General features: G+C 41.2%; 1 protein-coding gene across 3 annotated transcripts in view; it reads left to right on the forward strand.

Moving 5' to 3' along the window:
- The window catches only part of LOC311044700 (chymotrypsin B-like), a 43614-nt gene that overhangs the window by 340 nt on the left and 30911 nt on the right, over positions 1-12363 (forward strand). For 2 of the 3 annotated variants that reach the window (XM_084056448.1, XM_084056449.1), the window contains exon 2: positions 3996-4070. The exons of the other annotated variant lie outside the window; for it this stretch is intronic. In XM_084056448.1, coding sequence (XP_083912574.1) covers positions 3996-4070 — 75 coding nt within the window. The remainder of the gene's footprint in view (positions 1-3995; positions 4071-12363) is intronic. 3 annotated transcript variants of the gene reach the window in all.

The following is a 12363-nucleotide window of genomic DNA, read 5'->3' on the forward strand; positions in this document are numbered from 1 at the left end:
CTGTTTTTTAAGTGTCTATTTATAGACCGTTTATATTATAGCCGTTAAAATGACGTCAATAATATAGACGTCTATATATGGACGCTTAAAAAACAGCTAATAGCTGACTATGGCTCACTGGGCAGTTTGTTCTCTTCATGCAGAGAGAAATATTTATTTTATGCCTACCCACCACCACGAAGGTTGTGGTTTCGAATGCACCGTGGTGCATCTGGCTCTGTCGAGCATCTATAGTACCAAGGGTGGGCAACTTTGATGATGGAGAGGGCCATTATAATTCTCACTCCAGAGGGACACATTGCATATACTGTCAGGCAGATACCTCTTATCTCCGTATTTTAACTTTTTTCGTAAATTAATGCCGTACTTCGCCATTCTATGTCACACAAAAGTAGCAAAAATAGCCAATCTACAAGCTCAAAACGCGTCGCAGTGTGACACGTTTTGAGCTTGTAGATCTGCTTTTTTTTATACTATTTTTGAAATTGGAATCCTGATTCTTTTTGCAGCTATTTTGGATTTGGAATCCTGAAAAATAACATTTTAACATCATCCTATAATTCTACAAAGCTCTGTGCGTCTGTCTGTGCGTGCGTGCGTCCCCAAAATCTCTTCTGCCCGATTCTCTTCAGTGGCTGGAGCAATTGATCTGCATTTGCACACAGCCATTGACCATTACCATGTGCACGGAACACCAAAGCCCGTTTTTCACTTTCCCCAAATGTCAGCTGTTTAACATTTTTATATAAAATAATGTCGCCATGGTTACGCCCCCCCCCCCGAGCTACGGGATGGCCCCCGAGCTATGGGTCTGTGGCTCTGTGCACAGCGCATAACCGGGTGCTCATATCCCTCGACGGGTATGGTCTAGTTTGTATTTAATTTAAAATGCATTTAGCTATACTTACGTGTATGTTAACTTTATGAACTTAAATACAAATACATTGGACATAAAAAAGACAATAGAATTTTAATACTAGTCATTAAGCTATAATATAGACTGAAGTAAATAGTGGGTCATGTTTGCATGTTTGGAATTGTAACAGCTGAAATCAATAATATATCAGTATTCCCATATTAACCTGTGGGCCGCATTAAGTGAAGGTGGGGGCCACATGTCCAATGTATTTGTGTTTAAGTATAAACTAGGGCATTCACGAATAGTGATTTTTAGTATTCGAATTATTCGACCTATAAGTATTCGAATATTCGATTAATCGATTTGATTATAAAAAATAAAATAATAAAAAAATAAAAAATAAAAAAATGAAAAAGTTTTTTTTTTTTTTTTTTTCAATGACATTGATGACTGGACTCAAGGAATGCGAGTTGACGTCACACCAGAGCTCACAGCTGCGTGTCTGCTGCAGAAAAGCCACTAAAAAATATATATATATATATAAAAATAAAAAAAAATAAAAACTTTTTTTTTATTTTTTTATTTTTATCGAATAATCGAATAGTGGTTTGATAGTCGAATAGTCGGTTTGATAGTCGAATATTCGAATATTCGATTATTCTGTTAATGCCCTAGTATAAACACAAATACAACAAATACAAGTATAACTAAATGCATTTGAAATTAATTCAAAATGTAACTTTTCAAGATTCCAATTAAAAAATAGCAAAAATTGCAGATCTACAAGCTCACTGCGACGCGTTTTGAGCTTGTAGATCAGCTATTTTTGCTACTTTTGTGTGACATAGAATGAAAAGTATGGCATTAATTTACGAAAAAAGCTAAAATACGGAGAAAAGAGTTGTCTGCCCGACAGTTTATGCAATTTGGCCCTTTGGAGTGAGTGTGGAAATATAGTGGACCTCTCCATCATCAAAGTTGCCCACCCCTGAGTTAGGTAGTGTATGCTGTCCTTGCGTCTGGCTGGGACAGCCAAGGGAAAGTTGATGAAGCATTTGTGAGAATATTGTAGTCTCCTTTTAGAGCTATCCAGTGTGGTAACGTTTTAACCTGTCCACCTTTATGATTAATGTCGTTTCACCTGGATGCCACAGTTGCAGTATAGCTGTTGTGAAGAGGCTTTACACATCTGTGTTGGATGTTTCATCTTCAAATGCTTGTGCATTCTTGTTAATTTGTGGCAACTTGCCAACTTTACTCAGAAGTGCCCTCTCGTTTGAAAGTGTCTGTGACATATTCTAACTCGTAATACAACTTGTGTTGAATGTTCAATACACAACTTTATCTGATATAACTGGACCGGCGGTCTCGGTCTGACTGCCGTGCCGACAACAGAGTTTTAATATATTGCGACAACTTTGTAGCAGCATATATATATATATATATATATATATATATATATATATATATATATATATATATATATATATATATATATATATATATAGAGAGAGAGAGAGAGAGATATAAAATGAGATCCCCACGCACTCAAATCATGATGACATTTAAGAAAACAGACAGATATGTACATACTATGTACAGTATGTAGAACGTCATACAGTCAGCTTACAGGTTATTTGTATGAAAAACAGAAAAACAAGAAATATGTACAATAAACAGTTCGGGGGGGGGGGGTGTTAGGGGGGGTGTTGACAGGGGCCAGTTTGAAATTGCAGCCTCGCACGCATGCACGCACGCATGAACAAACTCCCACACTTTTTAGCTCAAGACCCAAAAGAGAAATCAGTTTCCCCGGGACCAAAAATAGTGAAATAAGCATATCTACAAGCTCACAACACGTCACTTCGTGCCATGTTGAAAGCGCGCAGTAATTTAGGGATTTTCTTTTGATTATTTTTATTTCATTTGTGATTTTTTTTTATTTTCAACTAATGAAAATGTGATTTTTTTGGGGGGGAAATCTTTAGAAAATTGTTTAAAATTATAATAATGAATGACAAATTGTATGAAACAAAAAATAAAGGGATATTCACTTGTGACTGATGAAAACGGATCTGCGACCCACAAATGGGTCCCGACCCACTGTTTGGCAAACAGTGATATAAGTTATCCAGCTATCCATAATAACTAAAGACTGGACATGGAGGCTACACCAGACTCTGTCTTGTTAAAGTAGAAAAGGAAATGATGTTGCTTTCATAGACCTCACACATTACATTCATGCAGCAGGAGGGAGAGGGGGTCCATGCATGTAGCTAGATGTATCGGGTCCGTGCATGTAGCTAGAGGAGGGGGGTCCGTCCATATAGTCAGAGGGAGGGTCCGTGCATGTACAGTAGCTAGAGTGAAGGAGGTCCGTGCATGTAGCTATAGGGAGGGGGTCCGGTCCGTGCATGTATCTAGAGGGAGGGGGTCCGTGCATGTAGCTAGAGGGAGGGGGTCCGTGCATGTAGCTAGAGGAAAGATGGGTCCATGCACTAGAGGGAGGGGGGTCCATGCACTAGAGGGAGGGGGGTCCATGCATGTAACTAGAGGGGAGGGGGTCCATGCACTAGAGGGAGGGGGGTCCATGCATGTAACTAGAGGGGAGGGGGTCCATGCACTAGAGGGAGGGGGGTCCATGCATATAGCTAGAGGGAGGGGTTCCGTGCATGTAGCTAGAGGAGGGGTTCCGTGCATGTAGCTAGAGGGAGGGGGTCCGTGCAGCCCTGCCTCTCACTATGTCATACCAGTCTTATAGTTTAAGGGTGTTAACTTGCTAAAGATGAGAAGTGCACAGAGCCTCTTTGTGACTAATATCAGTAACAGGATGGTACTTCCTCTTTCCATCTGCCCTAACACGTTACATTAGAGGCAAAAAAACAGATCTACAAGCTCATAGCACGGCACAAAGTGACGCGCTGTGAGCTTGTATTTCAGCTATTTTTTAATAGCCAAAATATAAAATAATGGTTAAAGTGTTTAAAATGACACAGATGCCTTCCTGGTTTTAATGGGTTAAACCCTCCTATGTTTAATAAAAAACTGACCTGAGTTACATGTACTTGGACCACTTTTTTCCCACCTTTTAGTTGCATTGCTCAGCTTTGACTGGTACTCTCCATGTTTTCAACAGGCTCACACCTGACATCAGCAGTCTATGTGCGTTCCCCTGAAGAAGTGGTTGTTGGAAACGGAACCACAGACACAGGTGGGAAGAGAAGCCAAAAAACTGTTCTCAATTAAAGGCCTTGTTTCTTTAAAATAATAATGGCTCAAGTAAAATTAAAGCCACCCCAATAATTACTTGAGTAAGAGTAAGCATCTGGGAAGACTACTGAGTTATATGATCTGATTTATTGTTTACATCAGCAGAACTTAATTGAAATGTGTAAAATATAAAATTGTAGGGCCAATATGCCAATCTTCGCCAGAATACGTCTAAAACGCGCTCACAACACTTGACTTGGGCTGTCTCTTGTTACTCACTGTTTGATGTTGTTGATTGTTGTGTCTTCATGGATTCGAACAGGTTGATTTTATGGCAGGAGTTGTGTAAAAGTTTCAAATAATATGGGGGGCGGGGTGCAAACAACGAAAACAAGAAACAGGCTCCAGACTTTAACTAAAGGGTTTCAAAACAAACAGGCGCAGCATAAAGGTTCAAAATAAACTCAAAGTGATTCAATTCAAAGTCTTTCTTTCATGATTTGCGCTGTGTGTGTGTATGGTGCGAGCGAGCGGTTGAAAATCTGTTTCTCCTCTGGCGTCCTGCTACACACAGCTGCGGCCTGATCAATAGGGAACCATGGTGCCATTTTACGAGGCGACCAGTGGGGGCGCCATTCAGTCAAAAAATATGAAATCAAATGAATGGCTCCTACATAACCGGCCCCTATTGTTATGGGCAGGCTCTAATAACAATACAAAATCAAAACTGGAGCCATACAAAAATGTTCAAAACAAAATCAAATAAATACTTGTGAGGTGGGAAACAGGCATGGTGTATAGGCCTGTCTGAATCTTCAGTTCTTAATTTGAGTTTGGCACCAGCAGGCAAATCTTGCTGATGGGCCTTTCAAGTACGCTGGTTTTTGTCTGAAGACGCACACTTCTCACAAGTCCTCTTGAGTCTGGCCAGGGGCGGATTTAAGAAGTTAGGGGCTCCAAGCAAAGCTCTGGTTCGGGGCCTATTTTGCGCGCGCGAAAATGCGAAGAAAAAAAAAATTAATTACAAAAAAAAAAAAAAGGGGGGAGGTGGGGGCTCCCCTGCCTTGGGGCTCCAAGCAAGTGCTTGGTATGCCTAGTGCAAATATCCGCCCCTGAGTCTGGCATTGTTTCCAGGACTCTAGCCAACATCCAGGATCCTCTTGGTGCATTCGTGTCAGCTATGACCACGATATCTTCCTTTTCAAAGTTCCTGCGGATGCGGTTCCATTTTTGACGTACATTCATAAGAGGTAGGTATTCTTTTATCCATCTAGTCCAAAATAGATCTGACAGGTACTGTACTTGTCTCCAACGGCGCTTTGCATATACATCAGCGGCCTGGAACACTCCTGGTGGAAGGATCGACTGTTTCTTAAGCAATAACAGGTGATTCGGTGTCAATGCTTCCAGGTCGTTGGGGTCACTTGAAACTGTAGTGAGTGGGCGGCTGTTGAGCATGGCTTCCACTTCACACATAACTGTATGGAGACTTTCATCATCCAGAGTTTGTTGTTTGGTGACTGATAGCAAGATCTTTTTGAGCAAACGGATTAATCGTTCCCATACTCCACCATGATGGGCACCAGCGGGTGGATTAAATATCCATTTGACTCCTTTCTGCTGTAGAGTTCTTTCTATTTTGTCCAAATTCCATTCCTTCAAAGATTCTTTCAGTTCCCTTTCCGTAGATATGAAGTTAGTCCCATTGTCTGACCGTATTTCCATCACTTGGCCTCTTCGAGCAATAAAACGCCTGAGCGCATTAATGCACGAGTCTGTATCTAACGAATGGGCCACTTCTAGGTGTACTGCTCTACTGATTAAGCAGGTGAAAATGACTCCATATCTTTTGACTGTGGTACGGCCTCTTTTCACCTCAATAGGTCCGAAATAGTCTACTCCTACTTGTGTGAAAGGTGGTAGGTCAGGTGTTATTCTATCTCTTGGCAGGTCTGCCATCTTCTGTTCTCCAACAGATACATTGAGACGTCGACAGGTCACACATTCAGAAAGAATCTTTCTTGCCAATGAGTTGGCACATGGAATCCAATACTTTTGTCTCAGTAAGGAGAGCATGTGGTTTCTCCCACTGTGTCCTACTTCCTGATGGATCTTTCTAAGAACGAGCTTTGACACATGATGGTCTTTTGGGAGAACGGCAGGGTGCTTTGCATCTTCCGGCATGGCTGCTCTGCTTAATCTCCCGCCCACTCTTAATACCTCGTTTTCAAGTTTGGGATCAAGTTTGTAGATTGAACTGTGTTTCTGCACGTTCAAACTTCCTTTCTGTAATGTTTCAACTTCCTCTTGAAATCCTTGTTTTTGACAGAATTGTACAACGGCTATCTCTGCTATGTCCAGTTCATCCAGAGAGAGGTTGTGTACCTTTACAGTGTTTTTGAATTTTGTCATCTCTACTTCAATTGACTGTTTTTGTTTGTCTGTGTCTGATTGTTGAATTCGCATCAGATCCTTTCTTTTTCTACTCAACTGTAAAAGGTGAGTTCTCAAATACAGCATCCATGCCACAGCTCTTTTCAATCTGTAGAAACTTGAGTAGTGGTGTATGAGTGTGCTAGTAGGATCTTGATCTGTCATCTGGATGGTATTGACTGTAACTTTCTCTTTTTTGACTTCAGGATCGTCGGCTGTTATGGGGGTGAGATCAGCAGGTAAGGTAGGCCATGTCTCTTCCTTTTCCTGTAGGAAGTCCGGTCCCTTCTTCCAGTTTTCACACTTTAAGAATGCGTCAGCTGTAAGACCTCGGGACACATGGTCTGCAGGGTTGATCTTGGTGTTCAAGTATCTCCACTGCTCAATAGAAGAGTGTTCTCTGATAGTGCTGACTCTGTTAGCCACGAAAGTCTGAAAGCGCTTGGTGTTATTTCTGATGTATTTCAAGACTGATGTACTGTCTGTCCAAAATACCGCTTTTCTGAGTGGAAGGTGTAGCTCAGTCTCCAGCATCCGGTTTACTTTCACTGCTAGTACTGCAGCAGTAAGTTCCATTCTAGGTATCGTAACCTGTTTCAAGGGGGCGACTCTTGCTTTTGCCATGATTAAAGATGTGTGAATTTGGTTTTCAGTATTGGTCATTTTAAGGTAAGTCACAGTACCATATCCTGTCTCACTTGCATCACAGAAGTGATGAAGTTGGGCTGACTTGATTTTGCCAAATTCTTTAGATCTAATACATCTTGGAATGTTGAAGTTTTCCATTTGCTGTAGTCCAGTGAGCCATTTATGCCATGATTGACAGAAAGCCTCTGGAATCCTGTCGTCCCATCCATAATTCAGCTGACATAACTGTTGCAAGATGTGCTTTGCAGAGAATATGAACGGAGCTAAGAACCCCAGAGGGTCGTACACTGAACTTACAGTGGATAGGATTCCTCTTCTTGTGTAAGGTTGATTTTTCATGTTTACTTGGATTCTAAATGTATCTTCCTCCACATTCCACTGCACTCCAAGGGCCCGTTCTACCGGTAGGTGCTTCTGATCCAAGTCAATATCTTTTACCTCTGTGGCTCGCTCTTCCTCTGGAATAGAGGCCAGCACTGTGCGGCTGTTGCTTACCCATTTGGTTAGGCGGAAACCTCCTTGAGCACACAGGGTTCTTAATTCTTTAGATAGTGCTATGCAGTTCTTCTCACTTGGCACAGACTTAAGACAATCATCAACATAGAAGTTTTCTTTAACAGTGTTAACTGCCACTGCTGAGAACTTATCCTTATTATCTTCAGCAGTCCTTCTCACGGCATAACTAGCAACACTGGATGAAGATGTCGCTCCAAATAAATGCACTGTCATTCTGTACTCTACTAGGCTGTGACTGATGTCACCATTTGGCCACCATAAGAATCTAAGAAAGTCTTTGTCAGCTGGTGTGACTTTCACTTGATGGAACATGCCTTCTACGTCTGCCATCATTGCTACTGGTTCTTGTCTAAACCGGATCAAGACGCCCAGCAGTGTGTTGGTTAAGTTGGGGCCTTGAATAAGCTCATCATTTAACGAAGTTCCTTGGAATGATGCAGAACAGTCAAAGACTACACGCAGTTTGCGTTTCTTTGGATGGCGTACTCCATGGTGAGGTAAGTACCAGGTCCTTCCTTCCTCTTGATTTAACTGCTCTCGTGGTACAGCTTCAGCGTGTCCTTTTTGAATGACACTTTCAAGAAAGTCAGTGTACTCTTTATGAAACTCCGGATCCTTCTTGAATTTCCTTTTGAGTGACATTACACGCTGCTCTGCCAGATGGCGGTTGTTAGGCATTGCTATATCAGTCTGCTTGAATGGAAGGTTTACTTGGTAGTGACCATCTTTTATTTTAGTAGAGTCCGACATGATTTGCATGAATCTCTTATCTTCCATAGACATTTCTGCCTTCTCTTCATAACCCTTTTCTGGGAAATCATAGTTAAATTGTTGGATCATGAGGTCATTCAAATTTATTATCGATATGCGATTGCTGAAGATATGGGTTGGCTGCTTATGGCTTATTGTGGGTTTGTGTAGAAGCCCATTAACCACCCATCCAAGTCTTGTCTTTACAGCATAGGGCCCATTACCCTTGCTATTAATTACTGCCCAAGGTTCCATAAACTTAGCTGCATCATTACCAATCAGGAGTCCAATATCTGCATCAATATATGGCAACTTAACCTCTTTTAGGTAGTTCCATTCTTGCACATCAACCTGAGTGGGAATTTGCTCCTTGGTTACAGGAATTTCTGTTTGAGTATAGAGTGGTGGCAGTTTTAGGAAATTATCTCCTTCAAGACTTGACACTTCCAGCCCATTGATTCTGTTAATACTTATGACCTTTTCTTGTCCAAGAGTACGAAGTAGGATTCGAGTTGGTGTCGCTTTGGCATTCAGTTGCTTCCTTAAATCTTCAGTACAGAAGGTTCCAGTGCTCCCTGGATCAAGGAAAGCGTATGTTTGAAGTACTTGATTGGAATTTGACAACTTAACTTGCACAGGAACAATTGACAGTTTTTGTTGGTCACCGGCCCCAGTATGGATAGGCCTTTTCATGGTGACTAATGCACTGCCCACTGACACGCTATCGGTGTTTGGACTCGTTTGACTTGCATCTTTAAATTCAATGTGCAACACAGTAGGATGCTTCTTTGTACATATTTTACAAGTCATACGTCTTTTACAGTCCTTACTCATGTGACCCTGAGTCACACAACCGAAACATAAACCATTTACTTTAAAGAACTCAACTTTGTCTTTGTGCATTTTCTTATCCAATTCCTTGCACAAATCTGTGCTGTGATTCTCTTTGCAAAGGAAACATGTTTTCTGTTGCACCGCTGCAGAGCTGCTTGTGCCTGACTGTGACTTTGGTTGTGAGGATTCTGTTACTGTGGCAAAACTGCTTTTATAGTTGCTTTTAGTGTATGATGAGACTGGTACTGATTTCAAATTACTACTTCGGGGAGAAGGGATTGTCCTCTTGTCTTTCGGTTTTGTGTCTTGTATTTCTCCAAAGAGGGGATCAACGGCAATGTTTGCTTGCCTTTCAATGAAATTTACCAGTTGTGGGAACTTAGCTCTTCTGTGTGTACGCTCATAGTAATCATATGATACAGTCCTCCACCTCTCTCTGTGCTTGAAAGGCAGTTTTGATAAGACAGATTTTAAGTGTGTAGGATTGTTCATGTCTTGCAGAATTTCATTATTGCTCATGGCATTGCAGCATGTTCTCAAGAAGAGTGAGTATTTATGTAGGGCTTTGCCATCTTCTGATCGGATTAAATCCCAATTCAGAATTTTTTCCTGATAGGTAGCAGCAATGAGAACCTCATTTCCAAAATGTTTGCGTAGCAGCCGTTTTGCTTTCACATAGCCTTTTTGGGAATCCATGTGAAGGCAGCTTCTCACAAGTGTCTTTGGTTGTCCATCTGTAAACTGTTCTAGAAAGAGCAGTCGATCTCTGCTGTCACTTGTTTTGCTTTCTACACAATGTTCAAATGTGCTAATGAAAGAGACATAACTTAATGGATCACCTTTAAAAACAGGAATTTCTCTAGAAGGCAAGAGTGAGAACCTCTGTTCTTGAATTAACATTTCTGTGATCTCATTTTGTTTTCTCAAAATGTCCATCATGGCTCCGCCTGATTGAACATTAACCTGAGCACCTGGCTGTTGGGGTTGTTGGTGAGCAACAGGCATCCGTGACCGTGACCTTATATGTCTATGTGGCTGCCGTAATTGGCCACTAGGGGCATGCTGAGACCTTTGTCTCAGTGGTGGCTGTGAAGCTGCTCCTTCAATTTCATCATCTTCCTCTCCGTCGTCATCATCATCATCATCATCCTCTAAATATTCATCATCCTCTTCATCATCCAATCCATAATTATCAACCTTCTGGCTGTCCACTGGTAAGGATTGCATTGAGGCAAAATACTCATTGATGTGGATTAAGGGGTTAATTTCAGACTTAGTGTCTACATGTTTAGTGACATCTAATACTTTTAATTTGGCATCAGCAGCTGCAATTTCTACTTCCAATTCAAATGCTTCTTTTTTTGCTTTGAGCTGTGCCTCCTCTAATTCAAATGCTTGCCTTTGCTTGAGAGCAGCAGCACGAGCAAGTAGGGCTGCCCTTTCGGCCTCTGCCTGCCTCAATGCTGAGGTGCTTGTAGTGGTTTTCATTTGCTTTCTACTTATCATTCCAACTGAAACATTGCCAAATGATTTGACACTAAGTGCTTGTGTCACTTGTGTCACTTCTGGTGCCACTTCTGCTGGCTTTTGTGCCATGGCTGCAGGGGCATTATTTATCCATTCTATAACTTTGTCATGAAATTCACATATGCTTTTGAACTTAGGCCTGTACCACTGCTCGTGGTCATCTGAAGCTTCCTCTTCTGACAATAGCTGCTGTACTGATTTGTGAAGTAATTTGAAGTCATTTGTTTTAGAATTAAATTCATTGTATTCTTGTTTAACAATTTCAACATTTCTGTAATCAACCATAAGTGCTTGTAACACATTTCTTTTGCTTGTGAGTTGTCCAAGTTTAGCTTTTCTTGCATTACATTGCTTTGCATAATTAGCTTCAAGTGCCCTTTGAGTGGGCCTCACTTGTCTTTTCCCTTCAACCACAGGCAATTGATCAGTTTTATCAGAAGTGTGAACGGTGGTAACTTCAGGCACTTCAATAACAGTTTCAGGTTGGCCTAATTCCTCCTTATCATGTGCAGTCTCAGACATCGTTAAGCAGCATTTATTTTCCAAATCCAAACTTATAACAATGCACAGGGTTTATTTAATGGCGACATATATTCATCCAAATCCTCCTTAAATGCGCGATTTTCGCGTTCATTTATCCATGTGACGTCGCACATTCCATTAACTTCAATAGCGTGACACATCCATAAGATCCTTTAGATCCATCCAATTCCATTCATTGTGTCCGTATCAGAGAGATTTTCAACTTGATTGTAGGGCCAATATGCCAATCTTCGCCAGAATACGTCTAAAACGCGCTCACAACACTTGACTTGGGCTGTCTCTTGTTACTCACTGTTTGATGTTGTTGATTGTTGTGTCTTCATGGATTCGAACAGGTTGATTTTATGGCAGGAGTTGTGTAAAAGTTTCAAATAATATGGGGGGCGGGGTGCAAACAACGAAAACAAGAAACAGGCTCCAGACTTTAACTAAAGGGTTTCAAAACAAACAGGCGCAGCATAAAGGTTCAAAATAAACTCAAAGTGATTCAATTCAAAGTCTTTCTTTCATGATTTGCGCTGTGTGTGTGTATGGTGCGAGCGAGCGGTTGAAAATCTGTTTCTCCTCTGGCGTCCTGCTACACACAGCTGCGGCCTGATTAATAGGGAACCATGGTGCCATTTTACGAGGCGACCAGTGGGGGCGCCATTCAGTCAAAAAATATGAAATCAAATGAATGGCTCCTACAAAAATGATAAACTCTTATCCACTAAAAATATAAAATAGCCATGTTGTGCAAATTCAAATATGGCCTAAACCACTTAAAAAGGATACACAATAATACATAACATCTTTAAAACATTAAGTCAGACACAAAAGGCAGCACATATGTACAGTAAGTAACGTTTAGTCAGTCCACTCATTGTAACCATGGTAACCTCACATCATCTTTCAGCACAGAGATAGTCTGTGATGTGCTGTGAATAGAATCATTTGATTGGTCAAACAGATGCATGTGACAGAGCCGATTGCAAATACCAGTCAGCCTGATTGGCTGAAGTCTCTCTGAGACAATAGCCAAATTCCAACAGCCCAACTTCCAC

Source organism: Gymnoscopelus microlampas (assembly GCF_963454915.1).
Source record: "Gymnoscopelus microlampas genome assembly, chromosome: 5".
NCBI lineage: Eukaryota > Metazoa > Chordata > Actinopteri > Myctophiformes > Myctophidae > Gymnoscopelus > Gymnoscopelus microlampas.